At 41.3% G+C, this 23,702-nt stretch overlaps 2 protein-coding genes across 2 annotated transcripts in view; both read right to left on the bottom strand.

Moving 5' to 3' along the window:
- The window catches only part of LOC134863003 (neuropilin and tolloid-like protein 2), a 21,992-nt gene extending 2,159 nt beyond the window's left edge, over window positions 1–19,833 (bottom strand). The window contains exons 1-9 of the mRNA XM_063881217.1: window positions 19,381–19,833; window positions 14,275–14,331; window positions 13,873–14,016; window positions 10,558–10,806; window positions 9,492–9,539; window positions 8,883–9,010; window positions 4,955–5,183; window positions 964–1,077; window positions 706–836 (exon numbers count right to left, since the gene is read on the bottom strand). Coding sequence (XP_063737287.1) covers window positions 706–836; window positions 964–1,077; window positions 4,955–5,183; window positions 8,883–9,010; window positions 9,492–9,539; window positions 10,558–10,806; window positions 13,873–14,016; window positions 14,275–14,331; window positions 19,381–19,390 — 1,110 coding nt within the window. The 5' untranslated portion in view covers window positions 19,391–19,833. The remainder of the gene's footprint in view (window positions 1–705; window positions 837–963; window positions 1,078–4,954; window positions 5,184–8,882; window positions 9,011–9,491; window positions 9,540–10,557; window positions 10,807–13,872; window positions 14,017–14,274; window positions 14,332–19,380) is intronic.
- Window positions 19,834–21,119: 1,286 nt separating this feature from the next.
- The window catches only part of itfg1 (integrin alpha FG-GAP repeat containing 1), a 158,630-nt gene continuing 156,047 nt past the window's right edge, over window positions 21,120–23,702 (bottom strand). Inside the window, exon 18 of the mRNA XM_063882046.1 lies at window positions 21,120–22,134. Coding sequence (XP_063738116.1) covers window positions 22,075–22,134 — 60 coding nt within the window. The 3' untranslated portion in view covers window positions 21,120–22,074. The remainder of the gene's footprint in view (window positions 22,135–23,702) is intronic.

A 23,702-nucleotide genomic window follows, 5' to 3' on the forward strand; every position in this document is an offset into this window, starting at 1 on the left:
ATAATCAATGACATAATATTTGTTTTCTTCAGATTTTTTCCCTCACCTATTTAATTCATAAGCTGCTCATTGTCAAAAATCTAGCAAAATCTTTTACAGAATAAGTCATGCCCGGAGAGAAATCCATCAGAGGCACAGTTTTTCAGACAGAATTCTTAATGGACCAGCCAAATTTAAATAACTGAGACAACATAATTGGAGGTTAAACCAAAGAGACAATAACCTTGAAATGACACATCACCTGTTGTCATGATCTTTTTGGATTTGCTTTCTGTTTTTACTTCCTTTCCTTTTTGTTTTGTATTATTTATCCAGGCCTAATTAGTGCCACCTGTTCCCCATTAGCCCTTCCACCACCTGACCTCTTGTGCACCTCATTAGTTCTGCTTGTATATAAGTCCTGGTTTTCTGTGCAGGCTTTGTACCATCGTTGTTTGTTGTGAAACAGGAAGATTGTCTGGCCTGGATTACCTACAATTAAAGTCATATCTGTTCTAAGTTCCTGCCTCTTTTCAATCGCCCCTGCTTCCTTTTCCGTGACACCTCCGTTGAACTGCATTATCCTTTATACGGTGTGTAATGGTGTGAAATCCCCGGGTGTATTTAATCTTTTCTTCTCAGTCTCCGTAGCACCTCACCATCACTTTCAATTACGCGTCTCCTCTTTCCTGCTGAACAAAAGGTCAACCACAGAGGGTGAGTTACCTTCTTCCTCGGCTGCTTCATCTGGACCAGGATGGAGATGATAAGAAGAACCAGCACGATGCCCGACGAGACACCGATGACGGTGCCGTGGGTCTTTGTGATCTGATGAAAAAGCCCCTTAGATCGATTCTCTGGAGGAAGGGTGAGGACAGGGAAGAAAGGATGATGAAAAAAATGTGCAAACCATCCCTAAGAAACTTTCATAAATCCTTATCAAAAATAAGATCTGGGAAAGGTTGGCAGGAAGAGGAAGATTACCTTTGCAGTGGTTCTCATCCCATGGGTAGACACAGTTCTGAACCCCATTGCACACCAGGGAGTTGTTGATACACATGTTGCTGTGGCAGAAGAAGGAACTGCCGGAACAGGGGGCTGCCGGGAAAAGACAATACACAGAGAGAAGAAAACATTACACATTAGAATCAAACAGCAGGAAAGCAGCTGTCTAACAGCGCCGAGTAAAAGATGAAACTCTTTGAAAGGGACTGGAGGCTATTCTGAGGACCACGATAAAACAGAACAATAAATAGAAGGTGGATAATGTGGCGGAAAAAGTCTGCAGGGCCATGTTATAAAAGCACTATTGTTCTGTTCTGAAACACATCTGAAGACAGTCCACACACGGCCATGCATCATCATTTACTGCAGACATCAGGGGGTGATGAGGGGAGGAGATCCACTGTGCTACAGCCTTCACGTCGAGGGAGTTAGAGAAGGTGAGAGAAAGGGGGGAGAAAGGTTGAAGCAGGAAAACTAAGAACGAGGCAGAGAAGGAGAAATCTGGAAAAGATGAAAGGAGAAAGCATGGCGTGTGTGTGGAGGGTAGTTGAAATGGCTTCATGTGTGGTCAATTGTTCAGTCGAGTGCCGCGAGACGCCGCACATTAGAGTGACGACGGGCGTCTGAAGGCTGCGCCGGCAGAGACCGAGAGGACGGGTAATTGAAGCTGGCTGCTGGGCTCAGGAGATCGATGCGGTCTGAAGGAGCGGCTGCAAGGATTTGGAAAATGCAGCTCGGCTTTGGAGTAGATGATTTGGTGCTGCAGCAAAATGTGAGGCAAAGCTGGTTCCCATGAGAGGGGGCGGGGCTAGATATTCCTGTAGTCTGTTGCATATTTCATTTCTTCTTCAACAGAGATCCCTCCCTCCCTTTATCCTGTTCATCCCATCATCCCTACCCCGTCTACCCTTTACCATCCCTTCGACCATTTATTCCTTCTTTCTTCCTCCCCCCTCTATACATTCCATCCACCCGTCATCCCTACAGCCCTCTCTTCCTTCATCCCTTCTTCCCTACATCCCTCCCTCCCTAAATTCCTTCATCCCTTCCTCCTTTTTTACTTCCCTACATCCCTTTCATCCTTCATCCCTCCCTTCAAACAGCCCTCTCTCCCTTCATCCCTACAGCTCTTTATCCCTCCCTCCCTACAGCCCTCTCTTCCTTGATCTCTTCTTCCCTACATCCCTCCCTTTCTCCTTTTTTCCTTCCATACATCCCTTTCACCCTTCATCCATACAGCCCTCTTTTCCTTCATCCCTTCCTTGATCCATCCATCCCTTCCTCCCTTTGTCCTTTCCAACCTTCAATGTGGAAAGGACAAAGGGCAAAGTAGCACTAAATATTAAATCACATACTTGAGAAATCCCAAAAAGCATTTCCAGGGGATAAAAAAGGCAGAAATTTCAGAGAGAGTAAGAGAAGAGAGCCCTCACCCAAGACCGACAGAACTTCATATTCATAGTGGCGTGTACAGACTAAAATAAAAAGTAAATCTTGCAAAATAATACTATTAGATAGATAGATTGCAAACATACAACAAAAACAACAACAACATCACGTACAAAAAACCTCTTCCCTGCTACGAATTTGAGGGCTTTCTCCTGATTTCTTCTTCAGTTTCACAGAAAGAGCCTCCTGACAGGAAGGCCTGAACATTATATCCAGCCTTCAGTCTCTCTTCGTCTGTTCTCTTGGTCCAGCCCCCTTTTTCCCAATTTTCCACTTCTGGATTTGCAGCCGCCGTCACACTTTGAGTCTTTATCACAGCTGAAACAGACTGTGGTCCGCTCCACCAGCTTCACCCTCTGCTCCGAGGTCCACTGTGATTGTGTTTGTTTGTGTGTGTGTGTGTGTGTGTGTGTGTGTGTGTGTGTGTTTATGTGAGTTAGATGGTCCACCCCATCCATCTCCCTGTACACGGAGTCGCTCCCCTGACACCAAGATCGCTTCTAAACCCATTATGCGTGTCCCGCCTTCAAAATGTAGCCTTTCACACCGGGTGTCAACAACGCTTCACCCTCTTACCCCCACCCTCCTTCCACACATTCACATACGCACTGTGAGTTTGTACGCCGGTGTGCCTGTATGTCTATTCAGTAGCATCCTAATATGGATTTAGAGGTGCTTCTGGTGGATGATTATAGCACATTATGGGTTTGCGTCCACAGCCTCCTTCACTGTGCTACGAGATACTTGTTTGATATTGTGTTTTTCACTATGAACACCAACGGGCAGTATGGTGTTGTGCATGAATGAGCTTCACTGCTTCCAGCCAATGGACAGCTGTAGACGAGGAGGAGGATCTGCTTACGGCGATAAACACTCACCTGCGTGATCGCATAAAAACGGAAAGACGCTTGTTGCCGAGCTGTGTCTTGAATTGGCTGCATAAGCTTTTTTCTCATTGGAAAACTTTTGAAATAAGACGCTGGCTCAGAGAAACAGGCGCCATTTGGAAATGGGCGTTAAGGAAGACAAAGTGTAGAACGCAAGCCTCAAGTTGTTCTCAGAGTGACAAAGACTAATGGATCCCTCTGACCTCCAAGAAAACTTTGAGATAGTCCCTGACTGACAAAATAAAGTTTGGGGGTGATTCAAGAGACTTCTCCCTGAAATGAACTATGTGATCGGAATTAATTAGGATCCAAACGGTATTAAGGACTTTCAGAGTCAAAAAAAGAAACACCCGGCTGAATTTAAAAGGCCATTAGGTTGCAACGGTTCTGGGTTTGCTGAGAAAAACATTATTAGCATTCACCTAGGATTTGGGACTTGTGCAGTAGAATGTGGCAATTAATATCTCTGTCTATTCAGGCATTTAATGAAAATATGTCAGAGCTAACAGAAACATTTTTTCCAGAATGGCAATTCCTGCTACTCTCTGAGCAACCTCTAACAGCATCCGTTGGAAAGTTTCTTGTCCTTCAGAAATGTTGAATTTTAATGTATTATTACTTCCATTAGGTACATTAACCCTACTTTTATTTCACCAAAATAGATCAATTCTATTTTCCTTTGTAAGCTGCCTACAAACTCCACTGTATCACGATGTGACATGCATATCAACAATATTTCCTGCTTTCTGGTATTTAAAAATCCTTGAATAAATAATTGGTTTTCTCATATCTCTGCTCTAAACATGGCACAGTGTAATTAGCTTTCCACTCGGATCTGATACACAGTGTGTGTTCGTGCCTACTGATGCAGACAGAAAGCAGGACCTCATAAATCAACTGTTCTTGTGTCTGTTTCTGTGTGTGGGTGGATACAGCTTTTAATCCATTACACAGTGTCACACAGAGTTATGAGGGGCAGTTGGAATGGAGCTCCGTCTATTAGCCATCTTTATACTTCTGAACACATTCATGGCCAACTGTGACAAAGCAGGCAATTTCACTTTGTACTTAATACCTATGGAAAGTAATGCAATAGAATGTGTAAATAACCAATGAAATCGTGAGGCAGGACGAGATAGGCTGCCTCCAAGGAAGTCAGCTGACGCAGCATAAAGAGGAGGACAGTGTCGGTGTATTGGCTAACGGGTTCTGCAGGGACTTGCACAGGGGCAGTGATTGCTCATGTTTCTGTGCTTTCTTTGGAGAAAAAAAGAAAAGAAATACCTAGAGGCAAATGAGACTGCCAAACGTCATCAAGTGGAACATTAGCCACCTTTACTTTAGCGGTGTTGGTGTTGAGAATATCCTGCTGAACAAACCGTGTTTTAACTTTTGCTTGCCTCAGATCTTATTTTCTGCAATATTCTGAACATTCTCATTGGCTTTTGTCGATGGACAGCTTGCGATGTTAACTACTAGGTCAGCTTACAAAAATGAGTCCTTGCTGCACCACTTGAGAGCCATAAGGAGAAAGCAATAGCAAAAAGCATCTAACCGTTAAAAGGAATGCCGTGAATAGAAAATATATTGCCATGGCACGTAGCATGGCCAAGTCTGAGGTATGTTGTACTCACGGTCAACGAATGAGGTGAAGAGCATGCGGAATCGACTGAGTCGGCTCTTCTCATCAGCCCACATCCGCACGACTCCCACGCCGTTATCCAGCATCACGTCGTTGGCCACGGTGCTGCAGAACTTGGCCTTGAGGTTTTCGATGGCGCTGCTGCCATCGTATACGGCCACAAAGTTCTTCTTACACTCATTGGAGTGTTCCATCTGGTACTCCATGAAGCGCAGGTAGATCTGCAGGCAGACAGGAGGCACAAAGGAAATGAAGGGCATAACTCCCGGCAAGACTTAGTTAAACAGCACAGCTGTCTGATGACATTCAGCAACTGCACTCTTAATGAAGGCAAATACATGGCTCCAGAAAGAAATTAGGAAACCACTTCAGCATTATCAGATACTCTGGTTTTATTATTTATAGGTATGACTTTGAGTTAAATGATTTTTGTTTTTGTTTTTATTGTATTCTAGAGACTACTGACCATTTTTCTCTGTGTTGGAATTCAGCAGACACTGGAATGGCTGCCATACATGTAGAGATAAGGATTTAACAAACATTTGGAGAGGTCTCTTAATTTTTTTCAGAGCTGTATTTATAAAATCAGGAAAGCAAATAAGATTTAAACATCCAGACACAAGAAATGAATACAAAGGAAAATAGACCCCCTTTGATAGATTGGCTATCTGCCTATGTCTTCACAAGAGCATGCCTGGATAGGGACAGGGTAAACAGTAAAGATCGACCAGAGATAGATTGATGGACAATCAAATCAAATGATGTCAATCTTATATGACTTGTGATGAACATTTATACACTAATAACTGGCTCCTGAGAAAAGTCAGTCTCTAAAAATATCTGTCATGGTCTGTTATGTCTCCCTCAGTCTCCTCTTTTCTCTGGGATGTCTCAATTTAGAGCAAGCCGTAGGGACTGAGCAAAACTCAATGTGCTCTCTCGGAGAAACTGTTGTATTTGAGACGTGTTCTGACAGCAGCAGAAAGCCAGAGTAGAGAACATTTCATATCGCTGGGTAAGTATTATCATATTGGGGATTTTATAACACCATCATATGTTTTGATCATGTTGTGGAGCCCTACGCCGTTAAAAACATTGGTGCAAGGGGAAAACACAAGTCTCACATGATGGGATGTAAACAAACTACATCACGATCACATACCTTCATGTCACCACCGCTAAGCTAAAGGAAGCTAATATTCGGAGTGAGGACATTTTGTAGGACCTGCTATTTTTAAAGACACATAAAAGTTCCAGACTTTCACCACTGACATATTTTATGTGAAAGAACAAAAAGTGGACATTCTTGTAAGCTATTGGTAAACACAGAGCTTATTAAAATGATTTTAAATATCATTGATTTTGAGACAAGGGAGCCCGGTGCTTAAAAGCTGACTCATTTCCAGGGTTTAGGACTCATTCCTGCACCACTCTGTACTGAAAGGCTGTATAATATTGCATTGTTTATAGCAAGTACTACCTTTATCGCAATTTCCAACGTCATCATACATTTTCCTCATGTCAGCAGCCCTACTCTGATCTGTTGTGTCCCAATGAGCCATGGAATCTTAACATTGACATATTTACAGCTGTTCTTCTCCCCTGTGACATTCAAAGTTCAGTTACAATTGCACACAGAGCCTGTGTTCTGTCCTCACGGCAGCATCGGCACATAAGTGTTAAATCTCAACCTGCCAAGTAATGACTAAATAATGTCTTCTAATTGTTTGACTAACTCAGCAGGAATTACGTGATGAGATTTTGTCCGCAGGTGGAAAACTTCAGATTAAACTTCAGCACTTTCAGCCCACAGGCACCTGTAACCACGCAGCATAGGAAGCTGCTGCTGCTGCTGCTGAGTCTGCTGCTCGGCTCCTTCTGCTTCGTCGATCTAATATCTGGCGCGGCGACTCAGCGCTGTAGCTAAATTCAGACCCTCTTCACTGCTGCCTCTCACTGCACATGCCCAACCAGTGAAATGACTGTGTAGAATAATCTGTGTGTGAGGGGAGATGTGAGGCGGAGCATCATGCATGAATGTTTTACGTGTGTATGCAGAAAATAGGACTTTTTTTAAACATACGAGTTTATAGCGTGTAATTGTAACAATACCCAATGTGACAGTATATTATGTAATTTGTGACTGTACGTGTCAGCTGCTGTTTTATACTTAATGTGATGTGCATGAATGTGTGTGTTGATGGCGAGACGGAGGCACAGGAGCGTGCTGATGACTCATTTAGCCGTGAGGTAGAGGCAGAGCGGCAGTGAATCAAGGCTCGGCAGGGTATGGTTGTAACTTCAGTGGCGTTTAGGATATCCACTCATAAATATCACAACCCAATGCCGGGCTTTCACTCTTGGTTTGTTAATAAATCTCCAGGGCTGTATTTTATAAATAAAATGTGTCACCCATTATGTATTAAATCACATCCACAGTACAGACATGACCACCGGAGGAGTTTTTCTCAATGAGAACACAACTATATGCTATTCATATTCCTACTTAATCTGTAATTCAGTTCAGTAATTTCATTACAGATTGATACTGGAATTCTGCACAGAAACATGCACAGACTTCACATTTGCTATTGCAGTACAAAGACAAAACAGCATAAAGGCAGATTTCATGTTGACACTAAAAGCTTACTGCTGTGTTCTGAGCAGTTCTTTTTATATTCAGAACATCACCCCTAATGATCTCTCTTTACAAGCCTTCATGGTTATATTCCAAAAACTATTTCTAATCAGATTTCTTACTTTGGATGACTTTTCATATCTTGTGTAGGATAGACGGCATGCGTCACCACAAAATGAGATATTGCATAATTTACACAGTAAAAGCGGCGTTACAATCATTTGAAACCTTGCGTGCAGTTGGAAACATTCTGCTTATGAAATGCACTCGATAGATGTGCAACAAAATATGGAAGTGTCTACAAGGGCAGTGAATTGTTTGATGATTCATGTAAACGAGCCTTCAGTGGAGCCAGTCCTTGAACACTAAATGACGTTGTGAGACCTCAGGATGTTTATATATTTGATTTCATCACTACTTTTAGTGCATTAAAGAGGCCTTTTTATCCATTTGGTTGCTTCCCCTTTCCTGTAGTGTGTTGTATAGGTTTTTGTACATGTAAATGGTCTACAAAGGCTAAAATCCCAGTTCCCCCCAGAGGGAGTTTCTCTCCCACACACTCCCTCCTGCCTGAGACGCCTCGATTAGACTCCTTTAGGTGCTTCTGTAACACAATGACATCACTATGTACCTCACGCTTCTATTGGCTAGAGCTCCAACACATTTCTACATGATTGGCTAGGGGCCGGACATCTTCAAGTGGTTGACCAATCACATTAGAGCCAGCCAGTCAACCAATCAGAGCAGACTGGGCTCTGGTTTCAGGCAGAGTGAGAAAAATAAAGAGCTTTTTGAACATTAAAGCATGGAGACATGTCCCAGTAGAGGCAGGGATTACAGAATTATTGTAGAGAGAATTGTTTGAAGAACGATTTAGAAAGGGCTGTATTAACAGTATTCAGACTATATGTGGTAGACTTTTGATTGTGTTCTGGTTTTGTGTTTCTGTATGTATTTGTAAGCAACTGTGTCTGGCAGAGTATTGCTTTTATATTTGACTTTTCTTTAATGGTTAATTCAGTTTTTTGTTATTTTTTTTTTAAGAAGGGGCAGATAAAATAAAAGATGTTCTTCTCCCTGCTCCTATCCACCATGTGATATACAATTTGTGTTAAGTGTACATGTTTTGTTTTAAAATAACAGCCATGTGTGGAATAAACTAAATGAATACATAATCTGGCCCTTTTAAAGCTATGGTGAAATGGAGAATTTGGAAAGAACCAGAAATAGGTTAAGGGATCAAATAGAAGCAATGAGAGCTAACGTGTTCCCTGGTACTGACCTTGGACTGAGGAGGAGCCCTGATGGTCCAGATACAGTCCAGAGCGTCACCAGGCTTCACTTTCTCTTCCTCCTCCACCTGACTGGAGCGAATAATCCCATCCGATCCACCAATTTCAAACTGACAGTCTGTACAGAGACAGAGGAAATGTGGAGGGGAGAGGAAAGAGGGAAGGAGAAAAGTGAAAGAGAGGAGAGGTCAAAAAGAGGCACATGAGAAGACAGCATAAAAAGTGGAGAAAGAGAGAAAAATGAAAAAGGTTTGGTGGGAAGAGCAGCGTAGCAGACAGGGAGACGGATAAAGGGTTTTATTTAAAGAAGTAAAGGATTTGAGGTGGAATTGAAGTGAGCACAGCGGATTAGGACAAAGACAATAAGAAGACAGAGGAACAAAGGCAAGAGAGACAGTGAGGAAAAAAGAAACTGTGTGTTCTTTCATGTGTTTAAATGTGTGTGCATGTACATGCGTTCAATTCATTTACAATTGTGTGCTTGTCAAGGTACATTTGCGCATTCACAATTCATGTCGACGTAGACTTTGCCTCCGATAAGCTTCCGAGCAGAGAGGAGATCTTCGAAAAGGATCAAACGCAAATTCTGAAGAGCTTACCTGGGATGGGGTTTAGCAGTCCGCCCACGTGCAGATGAAAATCAGGGTCTAAAAATGATAAGATTTGGGAGGCACATTAGTCTCAATCCGCACAGCAGAAATTGGTAAGCAGAGAACACAAGATAAGATCCCATTAAGGCGGCTAGATAAAGCAGAAAGGGCTCTCTGAAGTTAATATCTGTCGCCTGATGGGAGAAACTGATTTCAGGCATATTGGGTTTTTTGATTCAGGATGCTCTGACGTTGGAACGTGTGTCTGCTGTAGAGCAAGAACAGTACAGAAAGAAGGCTCTGATGTTGGAGAGCCCATTAGCAACCTGTGGATGTCCAGCTAGCCCATGCTAAGTTATCTTTACTGGTATTCAGCAGGAGAAAATATGTTTCAGGGGAGAAGGGTAGAGCCTGACAGGTAGAGATTGGATTCTGCTTTATGTTTTTTAATCTAGTGGTGGGAGAGGCTTTACTGAAGTATCATAAATGAACATTAAAATACTGCATTAAAGAAAATGTCTTACATTCAAGTAGTAATGAACACTCACTTAGGTAAAAGTTTTATCAGCAAATTGCACTGAAGTGTATAAAGCAAAAGGAATCATTTCGGAATGTATTATTTAATTTACATGTTACATTATGATGTTGTTATTATTGTTGCATCAAGCAGCATTTTACAGTTGTAGACAAACAAATATCAGGTTATTCATTCAATTTTTTTCCTAACCTTTTGTAATACGTTGGTTAATATTGCCATTTTGTTTCCCAAACAGTTCTTCCACTGGTTTAATCTTTGGAGATGCATCATGTTAAATGTTTATCAAATGTTTTTAATGAGAAACATTATTCTGAAAAGTAACTGAAGTTGTTAAATAAATGAACTGAAGTCAAAATACACTGTTTCCATTTCAAACGTTAAAGTGTAGAGGAATGAAGTAGCACGAAAAGGAAATAATCGAGTTGTTATCAATCATACTTAAGTGCTGTCCTTGAGCAAATGTACTTTGTTCCGTTCCAGCGCTGGAAAGCGTTGATGTGTTCAGTAAATAATCTAAGGGTGTGCTGTGTGCTCTACCTGCGATGAAGGTGTATTTAATCCGGAATCCGAGTCCTTCCAGCTCCTCGTCGCTGGTGAACTTGATCCACATGAAGCGCCCCGTCGATGTGACCAGTCCCGGGTTCTTTCCCCCACACAGGCGATCAATGAGCTGCGAGAACCCAAATGGCCCATCCCTGATTTCAATGTGGTCAAAGCGGCACTCGAACGATGGCTCGATGTAGTAGTTCTTATCAAAAGCCAGCTGGATCCGTTGTCTGGGGAGAGCTTTGGGGAACGAGGGAGTGGGGGAAAGAAAGGAAACAATAGGGGTAAATCCATGACCGGAATAAAAATGAAATCTTGTATTTTGCCGGACAAAGAACAATCTGGACGGTATCAAAAGCAAGAAGAGCCAAATATGAGTTAATCTGGACTTTGGAGTTGAACACTTGGGCTGTTCTAACCCTCAGCTGACTTTTCAAAAGTTGGCTAAGAGTGAGGGCCCTTTCAAATATGGAATTTGTAACATTACTGATTGGATCTATCTGAGTGATGGCTCTCTGGCACTCAGACAAAGCTGCATTTTAATGACATGATATTAATGCAAAAACCCAGAATGATGGGAGCAATATCGGGCACCTGGTGCACTAGGTTCAAAGGTTCAAAGGTTTTATTTGTCATATGCACAGCAGATACAGCGTATATGTTGAAATGAAAATCACTAACGGGAGCATGCTGCAGGTCCGCACTGAGGAAGCATAACCTTAACTCCACACTGGTATGGCTGGGTTTGGGAGCTCGGTATTGGTCAAGAATCCAATCAAATAAATCAGGGCCCTGACTTATGCCCATGCACTGGGACCCCAAGCGAAGGACAAAGGTTTGAATCCGGCTCTGGACCAATTGCTGCATGTAATCCTCTCTGTCTCCCTATAACAATTCTTTCTCTACAAAAACAGACACTGGTTGCAGCTGAAAACGTTAAATAAAAATGGGGTCAATTATCTTGCCTAATGACTCTTCAACATGTTGACTGCAGGGTTGGGGATTGATCCTCCGATTGAGTTCTTTTATTTAATGCAAGATGTGATTTGCCCCCTACTATAGCAGCTGAAACCTTTACAGTGTGTTGTTCGGTGGAGTAGAGCGTGGTATCAATAAAAAGTTTAATAATTCAAACACTGTCAAATTGTGTTGGTGTAAAAATCTTTTGGAATGGAATGATTAACGGCTGCGCTTTAGGCAACTGATAAAAAATCCATTCACTTTGTGGAAACAAAATCATTTAAAAAAAGAAAACGTGTAACTTTATTGATATCTGTATCACTTAAAGGGGACTGGTCTTAGAACTGGTATCGTAATCTTAATAAGGATATTCATCATAAGTATTATTAGTGGTTAACTAACATGTTTCTTACTTTTGGAGCCATGACCAAAGACCACATATGGACTTGAACTTCAAATATTCTGCACGTTGGATTAAGCTACAAGGTACCTGCTCTATCTTTATATACAAGCAAGATTCTGCGTCTCCGAAAACAGTTTAAGATATGATAAACAAGGTAACCTTAAAAGATCATCCACATGTTGTTACTGCTGTGGTTAGCGCTTTTCAATCATGCTTGACAATTTTAAAAGCACGTCTGCATGTATGAACAATGCATGCAGAAATCATGAGACAAGAGAACAGGCTCACCATCGTTTCCTTTACGGATAACATAAACTCAAAGGGGCATATCCACATCTCAGGGGTGCATCACACAGTTCCATGCACACAGATACACACACACTTACAGTAGCATACACAAACAGAGACAGGGCCTGATAAGTCATCAGCGCTCTCTCTCAGTGAATCCAGAAGTCACTCGTCATGCAAACCCTCCGCCCGTCTTCAGACTGCACGGACAAAGCTCACAGGAAGTGTTTAACGAGGGGACTTCATGCCTGCCTTGGGATATGAATCGCACTAAATACAGATGCTAAGGATGGGGGTGGGGGTGAATCATCTGTGGCATGGAGAAGCTGAACATGCCCCGATAGAGGAAAAAAAAAGAGAGCGATGTCAAGGGCGGTTACATGCGAACGCTGCAGTGTGCTGCCGAGTTAGTGTCTCTGTTCTCCTCTTTGGATTTGAGCCTTCCCTCTCTGCTTCAGCGAGCAGCCTGTGTGCCTTCACTTCCTGTGTGTTCACTCCCTGGAGTGTAGAGCCTCTTTCTGTGTAACTTTCTGTCTCCCTCACACACACACACACACACACACACACACACACACACACACACACACACACACACACACACACACACACACACACACACACACACACACACACACACACACACACACACACACACACACACACACACACACACACACAGTACGCAGCTTGATACAGGAAGCGCAGAAGCTATAATCACTCGATGCATTGAGCTCTGGTGAACTGACATAATTGGTGAGTCTCACCAACCACACACTATGATCACAAAGCTTTCTGATTAGCGCTTGTGCCAAACGTCAGCATCCCTGTCTCAGCGAGCGACAGAATTAAAGGCTCAACAGTGGAGCTCAGATATGGATATGAGTAAGGCCATTCAAGACCCAATGATAGGTTCCATCTGTCGCGTGCAGACCCACTGTGATGTTCTTTTGCACACCCCACCAGGCTGCCTGGGATGAAGGCTTATTCATCAACAATAGGTGTAGGCTTGATTTATCCACAGGGGGAGCCCTCGAGCCATGTGTTAAATCTACTCCCTAACACAGCCAGAACAGTACTGCTCACACATCTCATTAAAGGCCGTACATCAACGTCATGGACAAACAGTTCATCAATTTAGTGTGAAAACACATCAGCCAATATCCCCGACCTCATCTCCTATAGCTGCTAATGATTCCATTATGTCTCCCGTGTGGCAGGCCACTAAATTACTGATGGATGGGATATTTCTGGAAAGCGTTGACGAGGACGCTTCAGAGATACGCCACCGAAGCTGAGTTGTGAAGCAGATGTTCATCTTTTTTTATTCAATAGCAGAGTCTTCAGACACACACTGCCAATGGGGATAAACGCAGCGCTACTCTGATTGGGCCAAAAACTCAGGGGGCTACCCACAATGCAGCGTCACTCTCCATCATTTTCAAAGAGGTTATATCTGTGGGGTGAAACAAACTCATTGGGAAAATGTCAAGTTGATTGTCCGCCGGCGAAGGAACAGAGAATCGGATAGGGGCGAGGTTATATAAAATGATGTCAGTCAGACTAACGACATTCACTGAAGGAGGCAAGAAGGCTGAGAGGTGGGCAACAGCTGCATCGAGCAAGAGATGAAGATGAAAACGAGCCATGTGTTTTACCTTCCAGGATGTAAACGCACTCCTTGTTGGGTGGGTACGTCGTGGGGTAGTTTGGCGACGTGAACACCCCGCCATTGATGTTGCGGACCCACGTGCCGCAGTCGTTCTGATTGGGGGTCTGGGCGCCATGCTCGCTTGGGAGATCTTGAAGCAGAACAGACGCACAGATGGGTTATTGAGTCAGGGAATCAATGAGGGAACGATTGAGAGGCAGGCGGAGTGGGAAGGAGGGTTGGTGCGAGAAGGAGGAAAAAACAGGACAAAGACGGGGAAAAGGCTGAACAGAATAAAGAAAATAACCATTTTGTCTTATGATGCGAATAGAAATAATAGCCCTACTTTACAATGCTTCATTTCCTAACAGCATTTTTGCAAAAGAAGAGAATTTGAGCCAGAGCTTACCTTTAGTTCTCTGTGCCAGAGAAAAACCCTCTTCTATTAGAAAGAATAGTATCCACGCTGCAAAAAAAAGGAAAAAGATACAACACATAAGCCACAGGTGACCTGATACTGCGGTTATGTCCTTGTGTTCATCATCGGAAAACAGAGAAATCCTTTCAACACGTGTGAACAGCTGGAATATTGATGCAACCTGACCTTGATGAACAAGGAGCAAATAGAAATCAATACATATTTAGAGTAAATCCCTGATTGAATTAAAACAATGGTGTTGCTGAGAGAGGAGGACGGCTGTGGAAACACAATCACTTGGTTTATAAAGGCATGTGTTTATAATACTAGGATAAAATCAAGGGGCCAAAAGAAGCTGGAGCTTTCAGAGACTGTTAGTGATGAAACATCTTAAAAATGATTGAGCTACAAGAGATAGCCTAGAAGATGCTAACATGTTTAACTTTGAGCTCGGTTGTCATACACCTAAAGGTATTACATGCTTTTTATCAGTGGTAGAAAGTAACTAAGTATATATACTCAAGTACCGTCCTTAAGTTCACATTTCAGTGTTTCTTTTATACTACTTTATACTTCTGCTCTACTACATTTGGGAAGCAAATATTATTTGGTAGACTAAAACCACCCAACATTATTTTTAAGTCTCTAAAACGTAAAAAAACAAAACATTTGTTAAAAAGTATTTCGAAGTTCCGGCTTATTAAATGTAAAGATTTGCTGTTTTTGCTTTGTACGTTTACTCCGAATACTTTAGGTACATTTTCCTAATTGTACTTAATTACCTTTAGTTAAGTACCATTCTCAATGCAGTACTTTTCTTAGAAATTCAGTCATTTTTCCAGTGTGGTATTAGTAGTTTTACTCAAGTAACACATTTTAATACTTTGTCCACCACTGCTTTTTAAGTTATCATTGTCCCCAGTGATATTCAGCATTCTCCTGCTCGAGTTAGTGAAGTGACATCAGACAGCCTCCATGATAATTCATCACTGTTTTCTTTTGGGAATGCATTTTGGATATCTCTGTTTATCACTATAAAAAACTAAACCATTTACAGCAAGTCATTAGGAAGACAACCTGATTAAAGTCAGCGTTTTTATGAAATATTAACAAACTCCTCTTTAAAAACCTTTAGACTTTGAATAGCAATGTAACCAGAAATCTTTCAGTGGAGTTTTTTTTATTTGAGATCGTTCTGTGAAAATAGTCTTTAAAAACATGTATCAGATGGTGAAATATGCTAGTGATGCATTATCTACCACTAAATGTACACTTTTTGTGAATTTAGTAGAAATCTACAGATGCAAACCGACATATTAGCTCAATTAAACACCTGCATTCTTTATTTTTTTAGAATGGTTGGGTTTTGTTGTAGAAGCAGGCTTTCATAGGGTAGAAAGTTGAAGGTACCTTTGTTTAATTCAGCAGCAACAATGTTAAAGTATTTCGAGTATAGGTAATGTGGTCGAATGTAAGAGTTGATGTAACATAAAATATGAACAGTAGTTGTGGAGACACTTGCAATAGAAGTAGGGTTAGCCATCTTGTACAATTGCTACTAGCGGTGCACTAGGGGTACAAAGATGGAATAATGAAAGTAGTGACAGCATTTGAAGTAGTAGGGAAGAAACTGTGCAGTGGAATTGGATATCTGTAATAATACCAGTAACAGTATGAGCAGCAGCAAGATAGTTTCAAACCATCAACCTCTTAATCTGCAGCCTCTAGGCACCGGAAACCTTAGCAGAAACACGGGATTACAAGCTCCAAGGCTTACAGCAGTCATTTGGGCTGAGCACGGCTAAAGACAATAGGTGAAATATGTTTTATTACAGCGATATCTGCACTGAAGGGGGGGCATGTTATAGCTCCAGCCGCTGTCTCACTCTGATAAGCCACCGTAGACCTGATCCCCTCTGAGTTCATAATAGGTTGGCCCGCTCACATTAAATTACGGAGCATGAGCCTGGCATGTTGCATAATGGCACCCAGGGAAGAAGGGTGGAGGAGAGAGGGATGGAAAGAGCAGGAAAGGGGGGGGGGGTCTAATGAAGAGGAATGCACAGTTAACACAAGTGTTGAATACTACTGCACACATGCATGTTTGAATGGACTCATTTTGAGACGCACACACACAGCCCCCAGGCTACGGTTTCCTCATTACTTCTATCTCCATTATCTTGCAGTGAAGTATCGTAAGGGGGAGTTTAAACTACCACAGGCACATTAATGGAACAGCCCACCCAAACTCACTCAAGAAGCGGTAAGAGAGATATGCTGGGGGCTCATACTGAAGACTTTTTTTCCCTCCAGATTATAATAAACTCATTAAATTGTGTAGATAGCATGGACGCTGTTAAATGATGCTGCCTTCAGAAAAAAAGCTAGGTATCTTGTGATCATTTAAAATGATACAAATTGATAATAAACAGTTTACTCTGTAAGAAACCATTTGTAGAACAGTTTTTGGACCTGCAAGTCAAAAACATGCCTGGAGCTGCAGTGGTAGGAATGTGTATCATTAAGCATATCAATATTTAAATTAGGTTATTAGGCAAAAGTTGCATCATTTAGGCAGGCAGTTGTAACAGCTTTTGTAAGATGATAAATAGATCACAAGCTAAACAGAACACTTCAACACAAAGAAACCCTCTTTTGATAAGTGGTTTACTGTAAGGTTATCCAACAGGCATATCTCTTACTATCTGCTGTCCTGCCTCCTGAAGTTAAGTATATTCCTGAAATGAAATATTCACACTCACATTAAAAGTCAACAAACAAAATGACGATAATAAAATGACATTACTTTTCGTCATGTTCTGCTACACCAGTTAAAAAGAAGAATGAAGCCATTGTGGAATGACAATCAGGCTACATGCGGGCTACACCTGTGGCCGCTTAGGCGCTAATTATAGCCACTAGGTTATAAATGCTCATTAGTGCGAACCACCGGCACTGCTGCGAATGAACGGGCCTACAAATTACGAGATAGCTCTGCCTACGAACATACAATTAACACAAATGTAGCCTACCTGTTTACTTTCACAGCTAGCAACCGCTGCAAACTGCTAGCAACAAAGACTCACAAAGTTTCACTGAGCGTACCAAGGTGTGTTGCTGCCACGCGCTGCAGACTGTTGATGGCGCGAGGAAGTGGCGGGAGTGGAAAGTATGGAGAGCCAAAAATGCCACAAAATGTCACTATTCCAAAACACCTGTTTTTTCAAGAGTTTTATTTGTTTAAAATTAGCGCTTTGCTCATGAAGACAAGCCCCTCCTTATGTATTGCATAGCCTATAAGCTCATAGTTAATGTAACCAACCAGTAAAGAGAAGAGCCATACCAAAGCCACCCAAAGATAAAACAATAATCAATCTTGCCAACCTTCACTGTGTCAGAAGCCACCTGTGCTAATCACTGGCCTCCATAGACTTTTAAATAAACTGTGCTGATTGTTGTAGTGTAAATATAACTGTATTGGAAATTGTAAGAGATATGCATTTTGGCTTCACATAGCTAAAGCTGATTTTTTTGAAATAGTAAGATAATTGAAAATGGGTACAGAAGATCAAATAGCTATTTCTCTGAGAAATGTGATCTACTCACCTCGTTTTAGATGTTGTTTGCAGTAGAAACATTTTTTTAACAACAACAAAAGCAACGTAAAAAGTGTTAAAACAATTAAAACAATGCAAAAAACATTTTTTTTAAACTAAAAATAAAAGCTCCATCAAAAGTGCAGTTAAAAAATCCTCAAACGTGCAAAAAAAGGGGGGGGGGATTTAATCATTCAACTTGTTGAAAGAGTGGCACCTGCCACAGAGGATAACTGATGTATTTAGTTGTAAGTAAGCCTATTTTAAACATGTTGCAACCATCCCTGATGTGTGTTGCAACTGTCTCAGGGTCCAGGTCTGCTGCAACATCTTGTTCCTTTCCAATATATAGGCTACTATATACAACATGTCATATAAAATCATTTTTAAATGATATGGGTTATTAAAAGACATATGTAAGTTAAATATGTATATAAAAATGGATTGGTCTAGACTGAATATTTTCAGAGTAAATGAGAGAAATGCAAAAAGTCTTGCAACCACCCCTACACTACCCTATCAGCCGCTATCTATTTTTTAGACATAAGACAAACTATTTGTTTATAGAAAAACTATGTCACCTTTTTCAACCAAAACCTGCAAATGTGCATGTGACCACTTTTTTGGGGGAGAATAGTGTGATGGCTACCATTTTTATGTCAGTGAGATAAATGTAGACGGTCAAAGTGTCCGCTATAGGAAACACTTGATGCTCCCTGATGGGTTTCAAATAGATTTGCTCTTTGCTGTGCATTTATTATCATAAATCAGAATCGCATTGCACTCACGTAGCCCGGCGGAGACAGAAGCACACCTCGCAGAGCCCAAACTGGCTGCACTGGTTCTTCCCTTATTACATTACGCTCAACTGGTCCAGCATATAGGAGCCTTACATTAGAATAACGTATCATGTGTTTACGTGATTTCATTTCTAAAAGCAACTGTGATATAATTACATGTTAACAAACCATTTGATGTTACAGTAGTGTAGTTTATTTTCACAATAACGCTGATCTAGCCGGTTCAAACCGACTAAACTCAGAAGAACCTGGCTTTTCCTTAATCGTAGAAATGTGTGAGGTAAACCAATATGCTCTTTGTGGCAACTGCAATCAGTGATGTGGACAATAAAAAAGCAAGATTGAAAAAAAGTCACAGGATGGCAAGTTAATATTTAAGACAAATAAAATACAGAGAAAGAAAGAGATGCAATATTTTCCAAGGTACCTCTGCATTGGATTAGCAGTCTTTTTCAAAAGATGAATTCAACTGAAATTGTATTTTTTAACTCAGCTGATTGATATTCAGTATTTCATTATTTCATGCCACGCTTATTTCTTTGTTCAAATCCTTCAAACAAAGCATCCCTTGTGGTAAAAAAGAGAAAAGGGAAAAAGACAAGTACATTCAATTATAGCTTATAATTAACTGTGGAATATTCCTGCCCAAAGCGCACCCTTGACCATGACGCGCATCTTGGATTCTATCATATCCAACTCACCTCTGTGCATTTCCTCTCACGGTGTGATTCCAACACAAAAGCACCGATTCTACAAACGCCCTCCGAATTTGTCCATGTTACGTGTCCACGGGGCTCTTTACAAAATCCAACTTTTCTTCGACAAACATTAATCCATTTACGCAGAGGCACGCTCCAAGAGAGGAAGGCAGCAGCACCAAGCTGTTCTTCAGGCGGCGGGTTGGCTGGAGGATGAAGACTACTGCGAGTCTTTTAGCCAGGCATCATCATCATCACCATCTACACCATAAAGACAGCGTCCAGTGGGACTACAGTGGAGATGACATGTGGAGGGAGGATGAAGTGATCCAGGCGGACTGACGCGCTCTAGAGCTATCCAAAAGACGCATATGGATGGAGAGAGACAGAACAGAGATGGAGGAAGAGTCTGGAGGTGAAAGAGGGGGAGGAGAAGAGGCCGTCTCTGTCTACTCTCCGTCCGTGTCTGAACTAAGAAACGCTCTTGAGCGAGGCTCATTTAAGCCGTGGGCGCTGCTTACATCAATGAGTGGCTTGTCACGAGCATCGTCAAGGCAGAAGTAATACAGACTCCATTTCCAGTCATACCTTTCAAAATAAAACCAGACTGTCGAACTTGCTGCGACTAAAAAATAGAAACATTAAGTTAAAAGAGCGATTGCAGTTATTCAAATAAATCACACACAACAAATGATAACACATGAATGGTTTACATCACAGGGGACAATGGTCAGGCTGAAAATGAAGAAATGTGCATTGTGTAAAGATTTAGTTTGACCAGTAATTGCCACCTTCCTACCTAGTACTTACGTAGCTCGTGTTAAGCATAGCTGAATTAAGGTCTCCGATTATGTAAATGACAGCTCCATGTAAGAAAAAAAAAAATTCCGTTCAGATCTCAAGTAGAGTAGAAACGTATTGGACTCACTGGCCAGCCTGTATTCTAACCAACATCTATGAAAATCACAAGTTTGCCTTAGTGGTGTTTTAGCAGTGTCCACATTATATATGCATAACATTTGATTTCATGCTTTTATTTTTGAAGCTGAAACATCTGGTTTCTTCCCGGTTTTGTTCCGTCTCTCTCTGTACAGCTTCACACAGCCTGTAGCGTGCGCCATCGTTCCTTTAACTCTCTCTTTTTGTCTCCCTCCCTCCCAGAACACGCGCGCGTACACGCACACACACGAGCACACACACACGAGCACACACGAGCGCGCACACACACACACACACACACACACACACACACACACACACACACACACACACACACACACACACACACACACACACTTTCAATACAGTATGTTCGCCCCCATGCTTTGAATCACTTGTGAGCTGCTTAAAGGCTACCAAGATGGAGACTCTTTTACTCTCGTTGCCTTGAAGGGGAGGTTTACTCTTTCCATGCATTATTGAACAGGGTGGCTCCTGAAGTGGGGGGCCTGCAGGGCCCCAGAGGGTGCTCAAAGAGGCCAGCAGGGGTCCTCTGGTAAATTAAAGGCACTTTAATTTCGCTGCTGTTTCAACTCACTACACATTTAGATAATTAGAACTTACAATGATGATTATTTTGAGCGAATATTTCCCTCCAGCCTCCAGACAACAAAATAATGTAAATTAAATATTCCCAGAAAGGTGAATTATGGGTTTGGGACTAATTTCACAAGTAGCTTTAAAAAGAAAGGACCATGAAAAAGAGATAAAGTCTAATAATACACAAATAAAGCAAGCCAGAGTGGACTCAAGCAGGTCAAACCTTTATTCCCGACTTCAGTAAGTAAACACATTTAGAAGCTTGGACATTCATTAGTAAATCAAATCGGCAAACTAAAATAAATTACAAACACCCTCAGTTAATCACAGTAGTTAAAAAGTGCCAATTGGAAAGTTATTCTTGTGAAATAAATATCAGAACAAACCAAAGCGTTTGGCTTGATTAATCATAAATTGACAACAAAAATAAAAAAACTATTTTTTTTGGCACTCCCATGATGCACTGTGATTTGCTCTCAGCAGACCTGCTGGCACTTCATGGTTTTGTGAGATTGGTAGCAGAAAGAACGTTCCACAGGAATCATGACATTGCATGTGTCCTCCTTTTTGTTCACTTCTTTGCACCGGTTGCCGTCGCGGTTGCAAGGCTGAGATTCAGTTTAATTTCACAGGTGATAAAATCTGAAGAACTTCTTTATTATACCTCATTCGAATAAAAAAGACAGAGGTAAATCAACTAGACAAAGACAATATACAGTAACACGCACATGTATTTCAAGTAAAATGATATCTTTTAACACTCAGTGCCAAAGGTGCTTCCCTTCCAGTGAATGCAACATAATTTGTTGGGGGTTAACACAGAACTCTGCAACATTTTGATAGATCTACTTACACCACTGATGATCAGGTACAGAGAGATCCCTGCTTTATCTCATGAGGGATCCCTATTAGGAGTGTCTCCATGGCCTTGTTGCAGCTCTTGTACATCTAACACTGGAATGAATAAATGACACGCAACATAAATATTTCACATCTGACTGAAGGGCTGAAAAATATCAAAGAGAACAGTTTTGGGGCAAATGAGGATCCATTTATTGGCCCTTGAAATTAAACTGAGAGAAAATGTGGCGCTAAGGGAGGAGGACGGTGAGGCAGAGGACAGGAGAAGATGTTCTGCCATGATGCAGTTCTCTTCTTTTACATGGCATCGAAATGGAAACGGTGGGCTTCCTGTCTCTTCTCTCGGTCGTCCGCTTTCTGAAAGCACACACAGAAAAAGTACACAGTCAAAGATTATTGGTCTATGAATCACAATCAGTTACATCATGCTTTAACTTCAGTTGGGATGATACATTAAAATATAATGAAGGGGTGGATTTTTTGTGTGTATCCGTATTATGACCTATGACCACTTTATTATAAAGTTAAGAATGGGACTTCAACCACATCAAAGTAACTTTTAATCTAATTTTTTTTAGTTAGCAGTATCAAACCCTAACCCTCATTATTTTTCACAGATTCGGAGGGAAATACTTTGGATGTGCACGTTATTTTTGCAGAATTACATTTAGCTATCTTAATCAACTCTCACAATAGCGCTTTTGCATTAGTTTATACAACATTGCATAATACTTGCCAATTTCTAAAAGAAAAAAATGTAAAATGTTTGTCTAAAATAGATTTCATGTTCCAAAATAAACAGCTTTTCTGTTGCACTCACTGATTCAACACGGTAGCGTAGTTGAACTAAATGTACCCACTGGTAGAGTATTAACTCTCGTTTTTTATAACTAGGAATTAATTGTTTCAAAAGGATAAAAAAGCCTTTTGGGACTGAGCAAGCAACAACAAAGAACTCTGCAGTGTAATTATCGCACATGAGAAACCAAACATATGTATAGGAAGTGTTTAGTTAGAATATACAGTCATTTAACCTTTAAAATGAAATTACAGTGCCACAGGTAAAAAATACAAATTTCATTATCTTGGCAAATACAATTCTTCTACTGTCTGGGAAGGAATTGCAAAAAGCATGGAAAATAGTATTAAACCATCTCCGAACACAACAGATTCTTTGAATATGGTTTCTTTATAATGCGTGAATCCGTTTTTTTATGGCCGACAGACTATTATTGTCTGCGCTTTGACACACATGGCAGGTGTGATGGCTGGAGGCGGGGTAAATACCGGGAACAAGCTGACAGATGTGAAAAATGTCATCAAAATACAAATTGTTTCACAAAATAAAATGCTCAGAAAATAAAAGAGCGCAATTTTGAGATAAAAACCACCCCAGGGCAAAATCAAGACTGAATGGCTCCTTCCCCATCCCAACACTCCCGTTCCTCAGACCACACCCATCCACAAACTTAAACATGGTGTTGATCTCATCACAAAACCTGTTTAGTGTGATGTGTGTCATGGTGCTGCTGGAGGAAGTACCACAGGGGAGGCTTACATTCATTTGCTATGGTTTATAGTTCTGTCAGTGAACAGATTTTTTCACAGGATAGCTTTGCATCTGGGAAAGATACATTAACAAACATTACATGAGTGTGGTTGAGATCAAAACGAGCATTTAGTCCAAACTTGGGTGGGGTCCAAACAAGGTGGACCAAGCGAGCCAAACCTTACCCTAACCCCATCTCATCTGGGCAGGTGAATAAGCATTTAGAGGAATTATGTGAGATAAGTGAGAAACTGAGAAAGGCGATAAAATGGGAATTCATTTTCAAAGTATCAGAATGGAACACGTCCTAAACACTAGAAAGCCTTTTGGAGAAGATCTTCATCTTTAAAGGACAGCCAACTTTCTAGTGATGTTC

The sequence above is a fragment of the Eleginops maclovinus genome, chromosome 4 (assembly GCF_036324505.1).
Source record: "Eleginops maclovinus isolate JMC-PN-2008 ecotype Puerto Natales chromosome 4, JC_Emac_rtc_rv5, whole genome shotgun sequence".
NCBI classification, from domain to species: domain Eukaryota; kingdom Metazoa; phylum Chordata; class Actinopteri; order Perciformes; family Eleginopidae; genus Eleginops; species Eleginops maclovinus.